At 46.6% G+C, this 22645-nt stretch overlaps 1 protein-coding gene across 1 annotated transcript in view; it reads right to left on the bottom strand.

Annotated features, from left to right (window-relative positions):
* Nucleotides 1-376: 376 nt before the first annotated feature.
* The window catches only part of LOC119350218 (putative E3 ubiquitin-protein ligase SINA-like 6), a gene marked incomplete at its 3' end in the record, with an annotated part of 27516 nt that continues 5247 nt past the window's right edge, over nucleotides 377-22645 (bottom strand). Inside the window, exon 2 of the mRNA XM_037618157.1 lies at nucleotides 377-948. Within this exon, the coding sequence (XP_037474054.1) occupies nucleotides 377-948 (572 nt within the window). The remainder of the gene's footprint in view (nucleotides 949-22645) is intronic.

A 22645-nucleotide genomic window follows, 5' to 3' on the forward strand; every position in this document is an offset into this window, starting at 1 on the left:
ATGGATGTACCTATATACTAAAACATGTCTAGATACATCTATATTTTGACAAATGGAAGGCATGTATTGTGGAACGGAGGGAGTGCTTGTCATCAAAATGGATAAAAAGGGACGTATCTAGAACTAAAATACGTCTACATAAATCTCCTTTTATCCATTTTGATGACAAGTAGTACTTCTTATCCAAAGGAACTTTATATCCAATAGACACAAAATATCTGTTCGACTGTTCGAAATTACTGATCTGATGTCGAAGTAATTGCTGCATTGCCACCAAAACCCACCATTTCTTAAGCTAAAGTAGACCAAGGTAATCCCTATATTAGCATATTACTAAGATAAACAGAAGGCACTGAAGAAACATTTAGGACGTGAGCTTGTCAATCTGAATGTGGAGGGACACAAGCTTAGCCCCGGCTAGCAGCTTGGGCGGAACTATCAAGAAGGTCAGCTCCTGCACGTCGACGTCGCTAGGATCCTTGCTGCTTGTCACCTCCATTTCCACCTTGACGGCGTCGGTCGTGCCTTTGGGCTCCCCCGGTGGGCCGTTTGCCCACAGCTTGGCCAAGTAGTGCGGTAGTGGGGACGCCCCCGCTCTGATGCAGACGACCGACACGGCGATAGGCACGCCGATGTCGAGCATGGCACCGACCAAGAAAAATGCGCAGCGGTCCTCCTCCATGAACAGCAAGAGCCATGGCTCTGACAGTGGCACTTGTAGCTGGAGCAACTTGCCGTACTGGATCCTGTGCATGGGCATGGGATGCGCGGTGCTGATGTGGTGGTAGAGTGCCGGCAGCGGGCCTTCGTAGCCGCAGACGGGCACAGGGCATTTGCAGGGCGCGAGCGGGCACACGCTCTGGTGATCGGCGAGCTTGTGGTAAGTGACGTAGAGCCCACAGCCTTCGTGCGGGCACTCCACCCTCACCGATGAAAGGACGGAGTCCACTGCCGTGTTCCAGACATCGAAGCCACCACCGCGCTCGCACTTCTGGCACTGCCGCTGGTTCCAAGGGTGCTCGACGCGGCAGTCCGCGCAGGCCAGGTGCCCTCCCTTGCACTTCATAAATCAATCGAACAACAATCAATCAAGAAACCTGCACCTTGCTATATTAGACGAACGGAAGAGGTGTATTCGAACCTCATACACTGGAGGCGTCAAGGGGCGGAGGCACAAGGGGCAGTGGAGCACGGTGAGGTCCATCGAGACCTTTGAGAGCTCCATCGTCGGGTCATGTTCGGTCTGCATGATCTCGCCCTCCTCATGCACAACCATCTCTCGACTTGGGCCGGGGTATTACAAAGCTTTACCGTCACATATTTTATACTCCCTCCATTTCTAAATGTAAGTCTTTATAGAGATTTCACTAGGTGGACTACATACGGAGCAAAATGAATGAATCCACACTTAAAATGCATGTATATACATTCGTATGTAATTCATAATGGAATCGCTATAAAGACTTATATTTAGGAACGGAGGGAGTACTACTTCAAGGTGCATTAAATCAACACATGCAAGTATCAAAAGAAGAGTTGCGACATGCATGCATGTGTTGTAATTAATGCATCGGTAAACGCAAATTATTGAAATATATCGAGTGCGGTGCTTTGATGTGTCGCGTCAACTCGTACATCAACGAGAAGTTTGATTATAGAACTTGGCTTGTATATTCCAATGATGGGCTTCCTCAAAATGCCCTAGGTCATCGTGAGCAAGCAAGTTGGATGCACACCCACTTAGTTTCTTTTGTTGAGCTTTCATATATTTAGGGAAATGTTAACGCCCACACGTGTGGGCGTTCACCATCTCGACCACACGCAACAATCACCATTAGGTACTTTGTGCACGAATCTTGGCACAACCCGATCGTTTTTCTGCGCCACATTGGACGAGGCACGTGTGCGGTGTGCGAGACAGTTTGCCCGCATGTTGGTTGCCCTCCCGCGGTCAGCGGTTATCACTCGGGGGCGTGCGGTGGAACTGCTATGCGCCCACACGCCACGCGGCGACCGCGGTTGACGTCAAACATGTCGCACACCTCTCCCCCCTCTCCCTCATGGTTCCATTTACTCACCCCCGCACCACAGTTACTAGCACAACCCACTTCACATTTCAAACCATTGGAGGAGAAGGCGAGGGGAGAAGGCGACGGCGGAGGCGGAAGAATTGACGGTGTTCGCGGCCGTCGGTGGTGCTCGCCGGAACGGAGCTGCTTCGCCGGAGCGCCTACGGGTTGAAGGTAATGCTCGCTACAACTCTCGCAATCCCTTCCTGCATTTTCCCCCCTTCCCTCCCTGTTCGATTCCTCGGTCGAGATTGATAGAGATTCAGGCAATTTGGCGATGCATCAGCGTTCCCGCCGGCGGCGGAGTCATATGCTAGCCGTTTTCGGTGGCACTGGGCAGTTTTGTCACCGCTGCAGCGGCGACCTCGTCGGTGTGGTTATGCCTCTCCGGAGGCACGCACTATTTGTGCCTTGGGATTGGGCAGGTGTCTCCCGGTTTGTTTGTTGCGCATTTATTCGAATTGGTGTTTGCAATCAGTTCGGGGGAGAACTTTGAGGTTGAATTTGAAGTCACTATAGTTGCCATTGAAACCTAGGTCTAGTTAGTTGGTTTTTGAAACTGCAGTATGAGGCAAACGTGGTAGTTTGATTAACTATCATGATTGTATGGCAACTAACTTCCTGAATGAATGTGACAGTTTCCACAAACGTGCTTTCCCATGCGGCAACTAACTTACTGAAATGACTATGATAGTTGCCGCAAACAAGCTTTCCCATGCGGCAACTAATTTATTGAATGACTGTGATAGTTGCCAAACACACACTCTTCCATGTGGCAACTAATTTGCTGAATTACTGTGATAGTAGCCACAAACATGCTTTTTCATTGTGGCAACTAATTTTTCTGAATGATTTGTGATAGTTGCCACACTGTCTGAATGGTAAAGTGTAGTAAATTGGTAGTCAATGCAGTTTCAGCAACCAACTGCACCGGACGGCAACTTATATGCACATCAAGTGTGCCTGTTGCCACTTGGATAGTATATTCATGTGGCAAATAGAATGTGAACACACTGTGTCTGTTGCCATACTGTAGACAGGACAATGTGGCAAATTGGCTGCATAACATGGCAACCAAATTTGCATATCAATTGTGTCAGATGCCATACATTTGCTTTCCATGTGGCAAGTTTTTGGCTGACCACATCATGTCTATTGCCATGTTACAGTTAGTACAATGTGGCAAATTTATTGTACCGCAGACGCAATTTTTGTGTTCTGCCACAATGACTTGTGATATCTGAACACACTGTGGCAATTTTCAGGTTCTTGATTAGATGTGTTTTCATCACTTTTTTGTAGTATGTGTTGCATTTTAACACGGAAATTTCACCCTAGCACATTTTTGCCGCTGAACACATGGCATTTGATTGGTGTATTTTTAGGACAGGGTGTCAGCTGCCACATCATAGTTTTTGTGATGTGGAGGATTTTTTGACTTTCTATCATACTATCTTGGGCTAACATGGCAACTTCAACATTTTTGTTTTCAAGTGCATTTACTATCTGTACACTTTTTTTTTGAAAATGCAACCAATGTGCTTACTTGCCATGTTTATGTTTTCGACAATCGTAGGAGGGGTGCGTGTGTGTTCATGTCATATTTTGCATTCACTAGTTGACATTTTCTATTAGGTGGCAACTGCTTACCTCTTGCATTTTCATTTCCACCATGACAATTTGGTCTGTTCCTATCTCGGCAGAATGGCTCGTGGTGATCATCAAAATGATGATGATGATTTCATGGATCCACCACAGCATAATCAGGCAACTGGACAAAGAAAAGAGGGTGATGAGGTAACTGTCCACACATCCCCCCCCCCCGCTCCTCCTGCTTATGTTACTGGTTATGACCTCGAGCTTGCAGTCGTCTGTCATGAGCTAAAATTTCATGACATTGCAAAACATGGCAACAACTGATCACTTTTTGTCTGTTGTTTGCAGAAGAAGAAACGTATTCGCAACAGAGCCTCCCAAGAACGACTGACTGTGTTGACTGACAAATTCACCGACGATCAGAAGGGAGCTGCTGCTGAGATGGGTATGCAGGCTTTGATGAATGTCCGGTGCACGAACCTTGTCAACCCTGTATGCGACTGGTTTGGTGAGATTTACGACCCCGCCTCCAGGGAATTCATGATTCCGGGACGTGGAAGACTACCGTTGAACGAGGAATCCGTGTTCTGCACTTTGGGTGTGCCAAGTGGACATATCAAAGTCCCGTACGAGGTCAATAACGAGATGGAGGAACAATTGTTCCCCCTTTTGTTTCCTGGGTTAGAATCCATGTCGAACACGTCTGCACTGGCAGATTCGCTGCAGGCCATGACGACGCATGGAGATGTTTTCAAGATTAAGCTACTCATGTACCTCATCTCAGCTGTTTTCGCGCCGACCACTTCTCTTCGCCCAAGCAACAAATGCTTCCCCATCCCGATGAATGATCCATCTTTACTACTTTATTTTCCTTCAATCTTTTGACTCTGATGTCATGTGTAAAGCTAGTCACTGCCAGTGTTTTCAATGTTTTTTTCCATTTGATTTCTGACGCGGCAACCTTTTTGTCTTGAAATTTTGTGCGGTGCAAGCGATCTGAAAAATGTGAAGAACATGAATTGGTCTAAGTTTATTGCCGACTTCCTGCACAATGCAGGCTCAAGCAAGATGTACCAAAAGGGTTGTCGACTGCATTTAATGGTATTTTTTTACCAATCCTTTTTGTGATCACTCTTTTTTAACACACTTTTATTCATGCATGGAAACTTGATCATAATAAGATGGCAACTGCCATAATGACAATATGGCAACTGGCATAATGACAATATGGCAACTGCCATCATATTAGTATGGCAACTGGCATCATACTATGATGGCAACTGCCATCATGGCAATATGGCAACTGCCATCACACTATGATGGCAACTAGCACATATAGATGGCAACTTCTTCTTTTTTCTCTTCTTTCATGCACATCAACTTGATTATCATGGGAACATAGATTATCCTGTTTTTTTGTCCACAAAGTACCCATGATGGCAACTGATATTTCTTTCTTTGTTAAATTGTTTTAAATCAGCTCATGTATGTCGACTGTCTTAATCTGTCCACCGTGGATTTCACTGGGACAGGTGGCCCGCGGCCTACGCACAAGTTTGCTGTTTCTGCATGGACTATCAACGCTGTCAAGGCTGTGCTTGCCGCAGACAGGGTAACTGATACCAAATATGGAAAACTGCAGGTTAGTTCTGGTTTCTATCTCCACACGGCATGCTTACAAATTTGACATGAGGCAACCGACTGTGGTTCGTAAGAGATGACTACCTTTGTTATCCATGGCTGTCTGCGTATTGTATCCATGTCTCACTCCACATGGGAAGTCTTTCATTCGTGCTGAAACTTACATTCTCTCTCTTACATCCTAGCTATTTTTTTTGTTTTTTCTAGCTGAAGGCCAAGCATGCTATAGACTACAGCGTGTTTGGGGTGCCTCAAAACTTTGGAAAGTGTATGGACGTGCACTCAGCTCCTTCTTGCTCTACTGAGGTAAACAAAATGTCTACATCTATGGTTATTGATGCTTCTTGTTTCGTGCACAGGCGAGGGCACCTGTTGAGCATCTAATTGGGCAGTTTGCATCCGGAATGACCGGCTTGCGCGGGAAGTTGGTTGAGGGGTGGACGTCCCTCAGTGGCTCTGACAGCGACACGGTTGCGAGGCAGTTCACTTCATTTGTCCCAGAACATACACATCGGCCAACCGGTTGCCGTGGCCGGTATGACTACAACAGTTCCCAAGAGCCTGGTGACACACAAGATGAACTAGATGGATACGATGGTCTCAGCAAGGATGACGACGATGACATGGAGAATGTGCAACAGGACACCGATGATGATGAACATGCTGAAGTTCGCGCAGGTGGTAACAAGTGCAAGGATGGAACAGATGTCCCCCCATCGGAGAAAGTCAAAGAACATATGGCTGCGAGAGGCGAGGGGGTGTTGCCATCAAAGAGCGGGAGGGTTCCAAAGGATGTTGGGCAGGGTTCTCCTGGCAAGAGGTCTAGGACCGATCTCGTAGCTGCCAGGAGGAGGTTCGACTTTAATTTTAGTTTTTTGCTTTGTCTATTTTCTTGGAACAGTCTCATCCCTTTTTTGCACTTGTTTTTGTCAAGCGCGGCAACGAGTTTGCTATCTGACAATTGCCACCTTTTTTTCCTCCATCTAATACGTGCAGCGAGCCGGCAGCTAGTGGACGAGCTGTTACGAAGAAACAGGCGCCAATGCCAACCCGTGTTTCTGCTCGGTTGAACAAAGGTGCCTCCATTGCCGGTGACACCTCTTCGACCAGGTCATCTCCTCGTACGATGATGATCAACACCGGGGATCCTGTCATGTTGCCAGACCTGAGGAAACCAGTCAAGAAGTAGGTTTTTCCATGCGCTTTCATTGACATAGTGCTATATTTTCTTGATTTTCCAATGCATCCGTTCAGCTTGTCACATGGTCTTCTGTCATCGTCCCCCACATGGCAACTGCTATTTTTCAAATGATTTTTCCTTCCTTTTTAAGTGTATGGCAACTCCTATTGGTTTTTACATGGCAACTGGCATCTAGGCCAAATGGCAACTCTTAGTGTACCTAATGGTAACTGCCATATTTATCGTTGGATTGCGTGCTCATCCCATAGCTAGGTTTGAAATTGCATTCATGGCAGATCAGACATTTTTATCATTCTTCAAGTTGGCTAATATGGCAACTACTGCTGGATTTTGTATGGCAACTGCCAACTATGTCACATGGCAACTCATGTTCCCCTTACATGGCAACTACCAGCTTTTCCACTTGTTTTTCATTTTTTTAAGATTTCTACCATGGCAAATATATTTTGTTCATTTTTAATAACTTTTCATGTCCTTCTTTTTTTTGCAGGGCGAAAAAGACTACTACGCGCGGGGCCAAGCATATCAGTAAGGACCCACTTGAACGCCTGCATTCAAAGTTGTCAACAGGGGGCAACTCAGATGTTCATGAGGCACCAGGCGACAATACTGTTTTTGCACCGTCAACTGCTCCCACTAACTCTGATGCAAGTGGCCGACCATCTCCGCCAGCTACAGATGTGCAGGCTAGAACAACAGGCATCCGTACATCAGGGAGTGACGAGTTGGTATCTGCCAGGACAGCTGAAATATTGCCAACTCTTCTGGCAATGAAGGATCCTGCTGTGAGCCATGCCACCCCATCAGCAAGCGTTGAAGAGGACGCTCACGAGACCAACCTAAGCAAGGAAGATTCCCACTCATCTGACACTGATTCCAAGCGCGTGCGTGGTGGCACTCCTGTGTCCACGACAGAAGCGACTGAGGCGGCAGTTCACAACGATATGCCATCTAAAGGTGAGAGTCTTGGCACAACAGCTCCAGCTCCTATCGATGCAAATACAACTAAGGCGATTGTTTCGCGTGCTGGTCTTCCACCTAGGCGTCGTAGCCCCCGCAAGCAATCAATAGACATAACCAATGCACCGGTTGTAGATAGGAGCAGTAGAGACGAGTTTGGTCATGTTCCTGCGTCCACACTGTTCCCCCCACCTGCCAAAAGCAATGCGATGGAGAAACCGGAAGACCGGAGCACAACTGATGCAGGTGTCAAGCCAGGCACGAGTGACGCAGGTGAACGTCTGGAGCAGACTGCGCCTTTACCCGCAGTGGAAATCCCCAGCTTAAATCTGCGCACTTCTAGGCTCCTAGTCAATGTGGGTGTCCCATACAGCCCAAACAAGAAGATTGTCAAGAAAGCTGCGGCTGAAACCGCTGACAACACGCCCCGCCCTAGAAATAAGCCCAATCATTCTGTAGCGGACGATTCAGATATGTTTGTTGATCTTTTACCATTGGATTCTGCCCCGCAAGTTGTTCGTGGTCCGGCCAGTAGGCAAGAGAGGCACCCAATGGCCTTCACCCCACCGAGCTTCAGTCTTGGCATCAGTCAAGATGAACCAGTGGTGCCAGATCCTATGCCAGTTGCCTTTGCTTTCCCGGGAGGCATGCCCGCAATGATGGCGCAACCAATGGTCGAGGGCAGGAAGGCTATCAAGTTCACACAGCCGATAGTTCAAGGTACATTTATCATGTGCTTATATCATTTTCTTGTATACATCTTTGTAGTTTGACTTTTGTCGCAAACATATTTTTTGGGGGGTCCTCACTTATGATGGGCAACTGATATGTGATGACATGTCAACTGGATTTGATGCACCATGTCACCTACATATTTTTGCTGCCATGCTGCATTTGACATTTTGGGCAACCACATGGCAATTGAAGTTGATTCAACATGGCAACTGTAGTTTCTGTCACATGATAAATACAGTGCATTACACATGGCAACTGGATTTGCTGCACTATGTCACCTGCATTTTCTTGTTTCCATGCTGCATTTTTCCACTCGGCAAGCACATGGCAAGTGTAGTTAGCACAACATGGCAACTATAGTTGTTGTGACATGGCAACTACAGTCCAACCAGATGGCAACTACAGTCCAACCAGATGGCAACTACAGTGCAACGACATGGCAACTGTAGTTGCTACAACATGGCCACTGTAGTTGCACCACTCATGGCAACTCCCCACTTTTTTGTACATACATCTCACATCATGCACCCTATCTTCTCACAATAGATCTGTTTTTGATTTCTAGGTATCCTAATCCACTTTTTTGATCCTTGCAACCACCCGTGAGAAGATTTCACCGTCACTTGATGAAGCTTACCGCAGGATCGAGGAGGCAGCATTGCAGATGAGGTCCTCACGAGGGCAAGGTAAATCAAGTTCCAACGTGCCTACAGATACGGTATCTGAGGATACCATCAGGAATGCCACCCCTGGTTCTGTGAGGCAGCAGAGGGTAGTTCACCCACCTCCCGCGGAAGACTATGAGCCCGAATTCAGGGACACTAAGGAACAGACCCAGTTGTACGATATTGTCAAGCATTTTGGAAATGCGAGGTCCAGCAGCAAGCACATGAAGGAGCTGAAAGCGTAAATGACAACACCCCCATAATCTCTCATTTTGCTTTGTTCCTTTTTTACCATTCATCTTTTTTTGTACTTTCTATACATGATCCGCTTATGTTTTAGTTCTTTCATTTTTTTACTTAGTAGGCATTATTCTTTCATGTTATATCATCTTCATACAGCTCATGTTTGGACAGAACCAAGGTCATTCAATGCGAAGCGACGTACGTCGACCTGGGTGATCTTGCCGAGTCCGTGAGGCCAAACGGTAAAATGTCGATGAATGTAGTTGCATGCGGGATTGACTACATCAACAATCATATGGATGTGTGTGCCGACAAAACAATCATGCATTACAGTGTGACTTGCAAAATATGGGATGGTGATTTCCACCACAAAATCCTGAGGAAGAATTTTGCACAAGATGGTGAATTCAAGCTCACACTGAAGAAATATGTGAGTATTCCTTCCCTGTTTGCACTTTTTTTCACATGGTATGGTTTTTTTCCATCTTCTGCACTCTGTTTATGTGGCAGATGTTTCATGTGGCAATAGCTGTCGTGCAACCTGACTTTTTGATTTTTGCATCTCGTGCAAACTATGTGGCAACTTCATAGAAAAATAGACAGCAAATTTTGTTCATACATGAATGGCAACTTTCTTTCAACTACCCCCACCCATAACCAAACATTCTACGTGATTCTACTTTTTTTTGTCCCTCTGTTGTTCTTCATGTGAACTCTGCTTCTCATTTCCCTCACTTTTAAATGCAGGTCATGTTCCCCATGTTCCAGGACCTTGCACCACATGACCAACACGACAAGTGTGGTCACCACTATGCGATCTGTCTTGACCTGAAGAACCAACGTTTTGAGGTGCTTGATTCAATTCGTTCGGCAGCTGATGCAGACCTTACTACGCATGCTGAATATTTCAACAACAACCTCAAAGAGACATGGAACCGTCACTACGAACACTCAAAGGTCCAGATCAGACATTTCCCGGTTGAGTACGTGGCGACTACGAAGCAAGGGAACACGTAATTTCCTACCCCCTCCTTCATGTTGTTACATCTGAATTGAAGCCTATCACTGCTATGTCTGTTGTTTTTTGCGAGTTCACCTGACTCTTTTTCTTGTGTAGGACGGATTGTGGCTTTCACACGTTGGAATACTTTGCAAAGTGGGAAGGTAGACTTGTCCCCGCTGTCACAGCTGCAACGGTCGTTGAGCTCCGGAAAATCTACACATGGAACTGGTTGACGAATGAAGATTTCAACAAGCGGTCCGGAGCACGCGAGTCTGTGGAGGAAGCTGTCATGAAAGTCATCAAGAGGTACAAGTGATCACGCGGCGATACACACCGGACACATACCTTACATTCTGTTGCTGAGGAATGTAAGGTACTATCTCTTTTGTTCTCGTCAAAAACTATGTTCGTGTGCTATGTTATGACTGCAACCCCACGTAGCCTACTATGTAGTGGTGGTGTGTGAGCGACATTTGAATAGTTTCTATAATATATGTGTGGATGTGAACCTATTTAGGCGTGACAGCAGATATGTTTTTATGTTTGTCATTATTACTATGGTTTCATCGTTTGTAGCACCCGTTTGCTATTTCGAATGCGTCACGATGTTTTAAAACATGGCAAATGTAGTTCGTCAGACATGGTTAGCGAAAGTCATCATCGTTGTTCATTTGGACGTTTTGCTTCTTCTTTTTCATCACTAACTTCACCAGCTAGCATGGTAGGTTGATCATGTAGCCACAACCTTTGCTGCGGTTTATGCACGTTACGCTTTTTCCAACTTGTTTCCCATACATTGCACACAACACAGTATGTGTCATTAAACCGTGTCGAATTGTCATGGAAATATATGCGATGCAGAGTCATTACAAATACCATGGCATATTTTCAGTACAGCTAACATGGCAGATCCAGTACAAACAACACGGCAGATCCAGCATAATTAACATGGCAGATCCAGCATAACTAACATGGTAGATCCAGTACAACTAACATGGCAGATCCAGTGCAACTAGCATGGCATATTTTTAGTATAAAATAGCATGGAATATTTTTAGTATAAAATAGCATGGCATATTTAGTATAAAATAGCATGCCAGATTAACTACACATAACATGGCAGATTAAGTACCCATAACATGGCAACTACATTTATCCATTCAATGCATTTTCCTTCAACTTCTGAAGCCCCTCAAGAGTCATTATCCGAATTTCAAAAAAATTCACAACATCTAGGGTATAAAACAAAATGTCCACAAGGACCATGTCACAACGCCCCAATTTTTGCTTATGGATTGCCCATCCCTTTCTTCGTTTTCTTGTGTTTTGCTTGAATCTCCAATCCCGATTTGTACCTTATCTCTCTTGGACGACCCTTTGTGATGCAACGGGGTGGGTTCCTGACCTGGGTTTGTGTGCTTGCTGTTCCAGATCCTATCTCAGAGTTTTCAGATGATGGCCTCGTGGATGAAGGCACACTTGATGTGCGGGGGAACCGGTGTAAGGCTTCCTCAGCTTTCCTCTTCTTGATCTCATCAAGCTCTCATTTCAGGGCCTTCATGTGTTTTTCTGCGACTCTCACTGTCTCATCACTCTTGCACGCTTCATCAATTAGCTCAGCATAGTTCTTTGTCAGCACAACGTGCCTCACAGCTTCCATGGTGGGTTCCAGAACTGTGTTTGTTGTCTACGGCGCAAACGCGTCGTCAGCGTCCCAAGTCCATCGCCGCCTTATGAAATGGGGGGGCATCCGTGTCACAACGTTCATGTCCATTAGTTTTAGTATGTGAAAGCACACAATGCCGTCCCGTTCAAACTTGCAGCATTGGCAGTAGTATTCGCCTTCTCCTATCGAGGCTTTGACGAAGTAGTTCCTTCCATTGTCCGGGTCTTCAGGTTCTGAATCTGACATGCCCAAAATAGAACACACCTTGAACGTATGTTCGTCCACCTAGAAAGTCGTGAACATGCTGGCACGCTTTATTTCTTCCTGGAATCTGCATGTTTTGTGTGTTTTCTGTTAAACTATTGTGCGATCTTTTTTAGTAGCACCTTATGTTGTCATGGAAAAAGAAATACATTTTGTTTAAACATGGCAAACATAGTACATTGAACATGGCAAACATAGTACACTGAACATGGAAAACAGAGTACGCTGAACATGGCAAACATAGTACATTGAACATGGCAAAGATAGTACATTGAACATGGCAAACATAGTACACTAGACATGGCAACTGCAGTAAACTAGACAAGGAAATTGTAGTGCATTTTCAACTGGCCATTGTCATTTCCACACCAAGATTCCTCACTGGAAGCACTTTGCATAAAACATGGCAACTGCATTTTTATTAACCATGGCATCTACAGTTGAGTAAACATGGCAATTGCATTTTTCAACAAACATGGTAGTTTGCATTTTTTAGTAAACATGGCAATTGCATTTCAGCATATGTGTCGAGAATATAACATTTTTCAGTTGACATTGGCATTTGCATACCAACATGCCCCAATGGCAGTACAATGCATTAAACATGGCAACTGCACTTCATTGAACATGGAAAATGCATCCGAGCAAGCATGGCAAACAGAATTTTCATTGAACATGGCAACTGCAGCTGAGTAAGCATTGCAAACAGTATTTCATTAAACATGGCAACTGCATATCATGGCAACTGCATATCATGGCAACTGCATTGCACTCTATAAGGTACCTACTGCCTTAGTGCTTTTTGCGCAAATAAGACTGTAACACAACTGACTTACTTGTTAAAGATCTTGTTTGTGTATATCTTTCTCATTTGCCTCTCCGTCGGTAAATACGTTAGCAATTTCGGCTGCTTTAGCGCGGTGGTAGCTTCTTGCTGTAGCTCAGATCCCAGAATTTTTTGTTGGAAAGCTGTGTACTGCTTGGCAACTGTAGCAATGAGTTGCCAGGGCTCACGTACCGCTTCAAAATATCATTGAACCCCTCGTTGTGCTGTGTAGTCTGCAGAAAGGGGAAGAAGCACTGCATGAAGTAAGCCGGCACCCAGTACATTCGCTTCTCCCACAGGTTAGCAAGCGTCTCATTGTCTTGGACTTGATATGTTTCAATCATGGCCATCTAGCTCCTTTCAAACTCCTCCACCGTCAAGCTGTGGTCCATGCACAGCTCGAACGCCTTGTGGAGCTCTGGACGGTCAGCAAAGAACGGTCCTAGCGTCTCTTCAGCCTTCTTTATAATGTGCCACCTGCAGTGCATGTGCACTGCCAACGGAAATACTTCCTCTATGCCTGCACGCATGCTAAAATCCTGATCTATTATTATGTTCATCGGAGCAAGTCCATCCATGCACTCCAAGAAGGTCTTGAACAGCCAAACATACTCATCCGTGTCTTCGTTCCGAACGAGCCCGCAGCCGAACTGCAATGATTGATTGTGGTTATTTATTCCTATGAATGGAGCGCATGGCATCTTGTACATATTAGTCAGATACGTCGCGTCGAATGAAATGCAATCTCGGAAATGTTTGCAGGCTCTCCTTGCAGCACCATCCACCCAATACATGTTCCTGACACGGTCCTCATCGTCCAACCTTATCCTGTAGAAGAAATCTGGATCTTCCTTCGCTTTCTCATCGAAGTAGCCCATTGTGGCCTCTATGTCAGCCAACTTGCTCTCTCTATGGTACTTGGCCTATAGGTTTGTGACGTCAGCTGGTATGTAGGTCATGCTACTCAGTTTCCCCTTTTTGCTGTGGATGAGTGATAGTATCTGGACCATTCTTGATGGACCGACATTACAATCATGTAGCAGCTTTACGAATTGCCTTTCGACTGGGGTGAATCCTCTATGGGGGGTCAGAAATTTGACCAGGTCAAACTTCTTTATGAGTTTGTGGTTGTGCTCGTCAAAATATTCAGTGACCACATACTGTGTTCCATCTACATTTAGCTTACACCGGACAGGGCATCCCGTCTTGAGAATGATCCCTCTCTTTCGTTCCGGAATGACAGGCGCAACACCTTTCCCTTTCTCGTTCCTTCGTGCCTTGTGGCACCTCATCTCACCTCTGCTATACTCGTTAGTTTTCTTAATTTTCCTATGGTATTCGGTGTTGACGGCAAACCCATGGAACTTTGCATATGTCTGGTAGAATTCCTTTGCTTCTGCAAACGATTCAAATCTTTGCCCAACGTACGGTGGTTGAGGTACCACTATCTCTGGTTGCCCATCATCTTCATCCCCTTGTGCCTCGTCATCAGTTTCATCATTCACTTCAGTATCGGCGGCAGTTTCATCTACTTGAGTGTTGTCAGTGCTTGCGTTCAAAGGGGTGCTTGTGGGAATTGCTAGAATGATTGCCATTTCCGACACTGACTCGGCATTGTTTGCGGCATGATTGTCTGCTGGCTGGGGGAACGCATCTTCCGTGTGCTCAGAGCTCCCCGCAGTAGATGTGCCCGCGCTGCTGTTCACTGTAGTTGTAGGCCCTGTAATGGAAAAAACAGGTACGAGAGTAAGATTTTTTGTTTGAATAACATGTTTATCGCAACGGATGACATCAACGTCGAGTGATTTGGCATTACATTATTCGAACAGCAAGATGTGAGTTTGCGCGTGGACATGTGTGGAAAATGTAGCGTCCAGTCATGGCAGCTACAGTCCAACAAACATGGCAACTATTGTTTGCCAATGCATGACAACAAGCTCCTTTTTTTAGTACGAAAACTTGGGTTCCATATGCATGGCAGCTGCAGTCCTACATACATGGCAAATACTTCTACCAACAAATGGCAACCACTGTGTTCTAGCAACAAAACTATTGCATTCTAAGCTTGATCTCACTAGGCAAAATGCGTTCAACCATTAGTGATGCACACATGCTTTTAGCAGTTTGCAAATTCTCAAAGACAATACATGACTCATTTACACGCAACCACTTGTCAGCGTTTTATGCTTGGTTTTTGTCCACCATCAGTGCTACAAATCTTTTTTTTTGTCACGTGCTTTTTTTTGCCACAAAAACAAATGTAGTGATGTTTTGTGGTTCAATTTTTTTCCTTACCTTGTTGTGCTGCATGTGACCATCTTGTGTGGTCTGTGACACCAAATTGACGTGCTCCACCTGCAATCTGTGAAGCTTGACACGAGACGTTTGCCGGGTTACCACCACCGTAATAACCTGTAAGCATAGTAGTAGTTGATCAATTCATGGCAAATGCAGTTTGTGCTAGCATGGCAACTGTAGTTGCCCCTCACATGGCAATTGCAGTTTTCCTGGCATGGCAACTGTAGTTGCGCTGGTATGGCAACTGCAGTTGTTCCTCCATGGCAACTGCAGTTGCCCCTGATGTGGCAACTGCAGTTGTCCTGGCATGGCAACTGTAGTTGCACTGGCACGGCAACTGTAGTTGTTCCTCCATGGCAACTGCAGCTGTCTAGGGATAGCAACAACAGTTGTCCAAAGATGACAACTGCAGTTATTTATCCATGGCAATTTTAGATGTCCAGTCATGGCAACTGTAGTTGTCAACTATGCTCCTTCTGCTAATTGACCATCCGTAACTTCACTTTTTTATGGACTCACCTGTGTATGACATCGATGGCAAGTACATGGGTGCTGCCTGATGCCACGTGCTGCATGAAGGCTCTGCATTTTCACCCGTGATAACTCGTGAGTCCTTTCGCCATTTTTTCCATGTTTATTTTTCATGTCCAGACCAGTATGTGCTCTTCTTCTATGCATTACCTTAATTAGCCATATTAGCTAGTTGAAGTTGGCTTCCCGTACATTTGTCAGTGTTAGCGCCTTGTGACTGAACTTGCCACGGGGGCCCCCTGAGTGTGTTTTGGTCATAAGAACCTGCGAAAAAATGACAGTGTACGACATAAGTAGAATGTCATCTTCATCATTGCGAAGATGGCAACTGTTCTCTTCTTTTGTTATCACGCATCGTAGCAATGCCTGCATACTGTTCTAGTAGTGGCAGCAACGACCCTGCAGAGATGAGTTGACTGTACTCTGATGCATCCCAAGGTGGCGTTTGTGGCCTTTGAGAACCCCAAGTATCAGGGCCATCTTCGTGATTCATTCTTTCCATGTCTCGCTTCTTCCAATGTGTTCTCAATCACTGCATGAACAAGAACGCATCAACAATCCACAAGAATTGTATTCTTCTGCTGCTTTCACATAGAAGATAGGGATGGCAAGCAACAGGACAACTAGGTGGCACTTACTGACAATGAAAGGTGGCAACTGTCGTTATACACAAGTGGCAATTAGTTTTTCCCACCCCCTTTATTCCAAAATTGTCCTTCCTCTCCTTTTTTTAGGGATTCCTACTCATCCATTTCATACCCAACTACTTGCGTCAATCAAACTAGGAACTTAAGTTAATCTCAAACATAGTGCATGGCAGATCTGGTGTATTCTGCTTGGCAATTGCGAAGATACACTGAATCATGTAGTGTTTTACCCCTGTAGCATGGATCCAGTGGAAGCAGTACAAGATCGGGAGATTTCACCTGATTTTAGATGATCGTCTTTTGGAGGGCTGGGTTGGAGTGGGGGGCTGGGGGTGGGGAGGGTTGGGGTGTGGTTTGTGGTGGGAGTGCCCTACGGATCTGCTCTGGTTTCCATGGCAACCAGAGAAGGCCGGCGACGGAGGTAGGGGTTCGAGAGGTGGGGGACGATGGCGGCAGTCGATAGAGGGGATCGATCGGAGGCCGGGAACGGCTGGGTCGTGCGGGCAGTGGGTCGTCTGGCCCAGACGGGGCAGTGCGGGCGGGGTTGCCACACACCGGACGTGCGGGCTGTGCAATTGCATGCCCGGACGCGGTCGTGCGGGCGGGTTCCTGTTCATGCCACACGAGGCGTGTGGGTGGGTTCGTATCCATGCCACACGTGCGGCAGTTATCGCGACCCTATATTTATAGCTCTAGTGCATCCGTTGCATGGCAATCCCTACTCACTCACATTGATATCTATTAATGGGCATATCCATATAGCCCGTTAATACGCCTAGTTGATGTGAGACTATCTTCTCCCTTTTTGTCCTCACAACCACCACCATATGCCACCATAGTGCTATGTCCATGGCTTGCGCTCATGTATTGAATAGGAGTTGAAAAAGCTGAAACGCGTTAAAAAGTATGAAACAATTTCTCGGCTCGTCATCGGGGTTGTGCATGATGGGAGTATTTTGTGTAATGAAAATGAAGCATGGCCTAACTATATGCTTGTAGGGATAAGCTTTCTCTGGCTATGTTATGCTGATAGGACATGATTATTTGTTAGAATGCTTTGAAGCATTATTATTTTTATGTTTTATAAGCGTTTATTTTGAATCATTTGGATCTGAACATTCATGCCACAATAAAGAAAATTACATTGAGAATTATGCTAGGTAGCATTCCACATCAAAATTTTCTTTTTTATCATTTACCTACTTGAGGACGAGCAGGAATTAAGCTTGGGGATGCTTGATATGTGTCCAATGTATCTATAATTTTTGATTGTTCCATGCTATTATATTACCCCTTTTGGATGTTTATGGGCTTTATTTTACACATTTATATCATTTTTGGGACTAACCTACTAACCGGAGGCCCAGCCCATATTGCTGTTTTTTTGCCTATTTTAGTATTTCGAAGAAAAGGAGTATCAAACGGAGTCCAAACGGAATTAAACCTTCAGGAGAATGATTTTTGGAGCAAACGTGATCCAGAGAACTTGGAGTGCAAGCCAAGAAGTTGTCGAGGCTCCCACGAGATAGGAGGGCACGCCCCCCCTGTAGGGCGCGCCCCCCTATCTCGTGGGCCCCTTTGGCGGCCACCGACGTACTTCTTCCCCCTATATATACCTCCGTACCCCGAGAACATCCAGGAGCACCACGAAACACAATTTCCACCATTGTAACGTTCTGTATCCGCGAGATCTCATCTTGGAGCCTTCGCCGACACTCTGCCGGAGGAGGAATCAACCACGGAAGGCTTCTACATCAACATCCTTGCCCCTCCGATGAGTTGTGAGTAGTTTACCACAGACCTACGGGTCCATAGTTATTATCTAGATGGCTTCTTCTCTCTTTTTGGATCTCAATACAAAGTTCTCCCCCTCTCTTGTGGAGATCTATTCGATGTAAACTCTTTTTGCGGTGTGTTGGTCGAGATTCGATGAATTGTGGGTTTATGATCAAGTTTATCTATGAATAATATATGAATCTTCTCTGAATTATTTTATGCATGATTGAGTTTTCTTTGCAAGTCTCTTCGAATTATCAGTTTGGTTTGGCCTACTAGATTGATCTTTCTTGCCATGGGAGAAGTGCTTAGCTTTGGGTTCAATCTTGCGGTGTCCTTACCCAGTGACAGAAAGGGTTGCCAGACACGTATTGTATTGTTTCCATCGAGTATAACAAGATGGGGTTTATATCATATTGCTTGAGTTTATCCCTCTACATCATGTCATCTTGCTTAATGCGTTACTCTGTTCTTATGAACTTAATACTCTAGATGCAGGCAGGAGTCGGTCGATGTGTGGAGTAATAGTAGTAGATGCAGGCAGGAGTTGGTCTACTTGTTATGGATGTGATGCCTATATACATGATCATGCCTAGATAATCTCATAACTATGCGCTTTTCTATCAATTGCTCGATAATAATTTGTTCACCCACTGTAATACTTATGCTATCTTGAGAGAAGCCTCTAGTGAAACCTACGGCCCTAGGGTCTATCTCTTATCATATTTGCTTAAAATCTACTTTTATTTGCATCTTTACCTTTTGCATCTATATTATAAAATACCAAAAATATATTTATCTGATCATACTATCTTTATTAGATCTCACTTTCGCAAGTGGCCGTGAAGGGATTGACAACCCCTTTATCGCGTTGGTTGCGAGTTCTCAATTTGTTTGTGTAGGTGCGTGGGACTTTTGAGGAGCCTCCTACTGGATTGATACCTTGGTTCTCAAAAACTAAGGGAAATACTTACCCTACTATTGCTGGATCACCCTCTCCTCTTCGAGGAAAACCAACGCAAGCTAAAGACGTAGTAGAGGACTGTATGTGGAGAGCCTGACGGCTGGGACCCACGAGGTACATGGTCGCACGCAAGTAAAGTTCCTACTCATTACGCACTGTACATGCACTGTGCATGGGAAGGGCTTCTGTATTTCGCGAAAAAAACGTTCCCCCCGCTGACAGGTCAGACCCACCAGCTATATCTTCGCACGCAAGGAAGTGCCTCCTTATTACACACCAAAAATGAATACCACCTGCTAGCTGGGACTCACCATAGTGGGTGGATGACTTGTGGGCCTACTAAGTTGATGAGGACGGAGGGCTTTGTCAACTTAGTGAATATGAACGATTCGAGCTCCAGTGACCGTATGATGTCCATCCAACGGCCATAGTGCTTCTTCAACCTCTGGTCTTCTTGCTCTAGCCGCCCAAAGCAGCGTCGGTCGTGTCGCGTGCTCCTGCCTCTCGTGGCCGGCTGTGATGCCGCGGAGGCCTCACCACCCCCTACGACTCCCACCGCTGGCCCAGGGTATCCCTCTACTCACCCACACCCCCTGTTATTCTGCGTCAACGGCAGCCTCACACCGCAGCCGGACAAGTGAACCCTCGTACTCCTCTCCGCGTGGGCATCCACTGCCGCGTCTTCCCAGGCTCCGCATCGTCCCCTTCCTAGGCCTCGCTGTCATCTACCGCCTTGGTGCTCTCGGCGCGGCGTGGTCAATGTGGTCAACGACCGACTTCCATCGGAAGAGTACTGTACGTGGAGAGGCTGACAGCTGGGTCCATGGCCACAGCCCAGTTTTTTTGTGATTTTCCAAGTAAGTCGCTTTGTCAGGCCTATTGGGCTGCAAATCTTTCAAAACAAGGAGAGCTTCATTCAGCTGGCCGAGAAAATGGCCTATCAGTAATGAGAAATGGGTTGTACATTTTTAAAACACATCAAACCGGCAATTAGTTTCAAATATCTTATTTTCATTTCGAGATTTTAAATTACATTAATTTTTATGCGTGGAGAATTTGTTTGATTTTATATTGATATAAATTTATTTTTAAAATCAGTTTGAATGTGACTCGAAATTTTGGGATTAAAAACAGTTCGGACCGCACCGAAATATGCAAAATTTCGTATATTTTTTAACCGTGGCCACAATATGGGCTGTAATGCTAAAAAAGAATATGGGCTCCAAAAAACCTTAAGAATTAGGAAATGGGCTGTAAATTATTAGAAATAATGGCAGATGGGCTGTATGCTGTTTTCCATAGATTTGAGGCTTTCCTAAAAAAAGGTTGATGCACAAGCAGCGACTGTTGGATGTCCATCCACCGGCCGTCGTGCTTCTTCAATCTCTGCTCTTCCTGCTCCAGTCGCTCAACCAAGCGTCGGCGGGACTGCCTGCTCCCTCCTCCCCACGGTCGGCTATGCTGCCACGCAGGCCTCACCGCCCTACCGTACTCCCATCGCTGGCCTAGCCATCCCTCTGCTCACCCACACCTGCTGTTATTCTCCGTCGACGGCAGACAAAGTAGTAAACCCTCATACAGTCGTACTCCCCTCCGCGTGGGAAACAACTGCCGAGTCTTCCCTGCCTCCTTGTTGGTCCCTTCCTAGGCCTCGCCGTCATCCACCGCCCTGGTGCTCTCGGCGCGGCCTGGTCAACGTGGTCGATGACCGACATGCATATGAAGTGGATTGTACGTGGAGAGGCCGACAGTTGGGTCCACGGCCGCACGCAAGGAAATGTCTCCTTATTACGCGCAAAATAATGATTCCTCCACCTGACATCAGGGACGCACCGAAAGGGCCTCTGTATTTTGCGAAAAAAACGTTACCGCCGCTGACAGCTCGGACCCACCAGCTATATCTATGCACGGAAGGAAGTGCCTCCTTATTACACACACAAAAATGAATACTTCCCCTGTTAGCTGGGACCCAGTTTAGTGGCAGGATGACTTGTGGGCCTACTAAGTTGACGGGGACGGAGGGCTTTGTCAACTTTGTCAATATGCATGATTCTAGCTCCAGTGACCATACGATGTCCATCCAATGGCCGTAGTACTTCATCAACCTCTGGTCTTCTTGCTCCAGCCGTCCAAACCAGCACCGGTCGTGCCTCGTGCTCCTGCCTCCCGTGACCGGCTGTGATGCGGCGGAGGTCAAACTGCCCCTACTACTCCCATCGCTGGCCAGGCCATCCCTCTACTCACCCACACCCCCTGTTATTCTGCGGCTACGGTAGCCTCACGCCGCAGCGAACCAGTGAACTCTCGTACTCCTCTATGCGTGGGCATCCACTACCACGTCTTCCCTGGCTCCGCATCGTCCCCTTCCTAGGCCTCGCCGTCGTCCACCGACCTAGTGCTCTCGGTGCAGCATGGTCAACATGGTCAAGGAATGGCTTCCATCGAACGTGGACTGTACGTGGAGAGGCTGACAGCTGGGTCCACGGCCGCAGTAAGGAAGTGCCTCCTTATTCCGCACAAAATAATTATTCCTCCACCTGATAGCGGGGACCCACTGGACGGGCCACCGTATTTCACAAAAAACCGTTTCCCCCTGACTGCTGGGACTCACCAGCTACATCTTCGCACGCAAGGATGTGCGTCCGGGCAAAAAAAATGATTCGCCCCCCTGACTGCTGGGACCCACCAGCTAGATCTTCGCAGGCAAGGAAGTGCCTGACAGTCGGGATCCACCTGGTTGAAGCGTATGTAGCTTTGTCATTCTAGTCGCAAACGTGTACGTACATACTGGTTGTTGTAGAGGCACGCACGTGTCGTAGTGGAGGCGCGCACGTAGCATGTATATGTACGTACAGCAGTGAGGGTGCAAGAAAGAAAATACGACCACGTACGTACATACGGGCAGGGTCTCGAACGCCTACTCGCGCATACGTACGGCCAGGGCTCGTGTACATGGCTGGGTCGAAACAGAGAAAGAGCGTCGTCATCGTGTTCATGTGGAGGCAATGGAATGCGTTGTGTTCATCGGGAGGCAACGGAATGTGTTGTATTCATGGGGAGGCAACGGAATGCGTCGTGTTCATCGGGAGGCAACGGAATGCATCAGGTTCATCGGGAGGCAACGGAAGGCGTGGGAGTCAACCGGCTTGGACGGAACAGGCGATGGAAACGAGGCCTGGCGTACCACACAACAGAGCAAACATACCTCCTACATTCGGAATGGGGTCCTGTTGATCGGGAGGGGTGTGGCATACTCCAAAACGGACGAAATGGACCTCCTACGGTCGAAACGGGGGTCCTGTTGATCGGGAGGGGTGTGGCGTACCGCAAAACGGACGAAACGGAACTCCAACAGTCGAAACGACGGTCTTGTTTATCGGGATGGGTGTGGCGTACCGCAAACCGGGACTCATGGGATATTATTCATCTCCACCATCGACCTCCTCCAGCCTCCACGGGCTACCGTCGACCTCCTCCAGCCTCCAAGGGCTCCTATTCATCCAGCCTCCACCGCGCTACTCCACGGGGTCCTGTTCAACCACCCCTCCACGGGCACCCCT

Source organism: Triticum dicoccoides, chromosome 1B (assembly GCF_002162155.2).
Source record: "Triticum dicoccoides isolate Atlit2015 ecotype Zavitan chromosome 1B, WEW_v2.0, whole genome shotgun sequence".
In the NCBI taxonomy this organism is placed as follows: Eukaryota; Viridiplantae; Streptophyta; class Magnoliopsida; order Poales; family Poaceae; genus Triticum; species Triticum dicoccoides.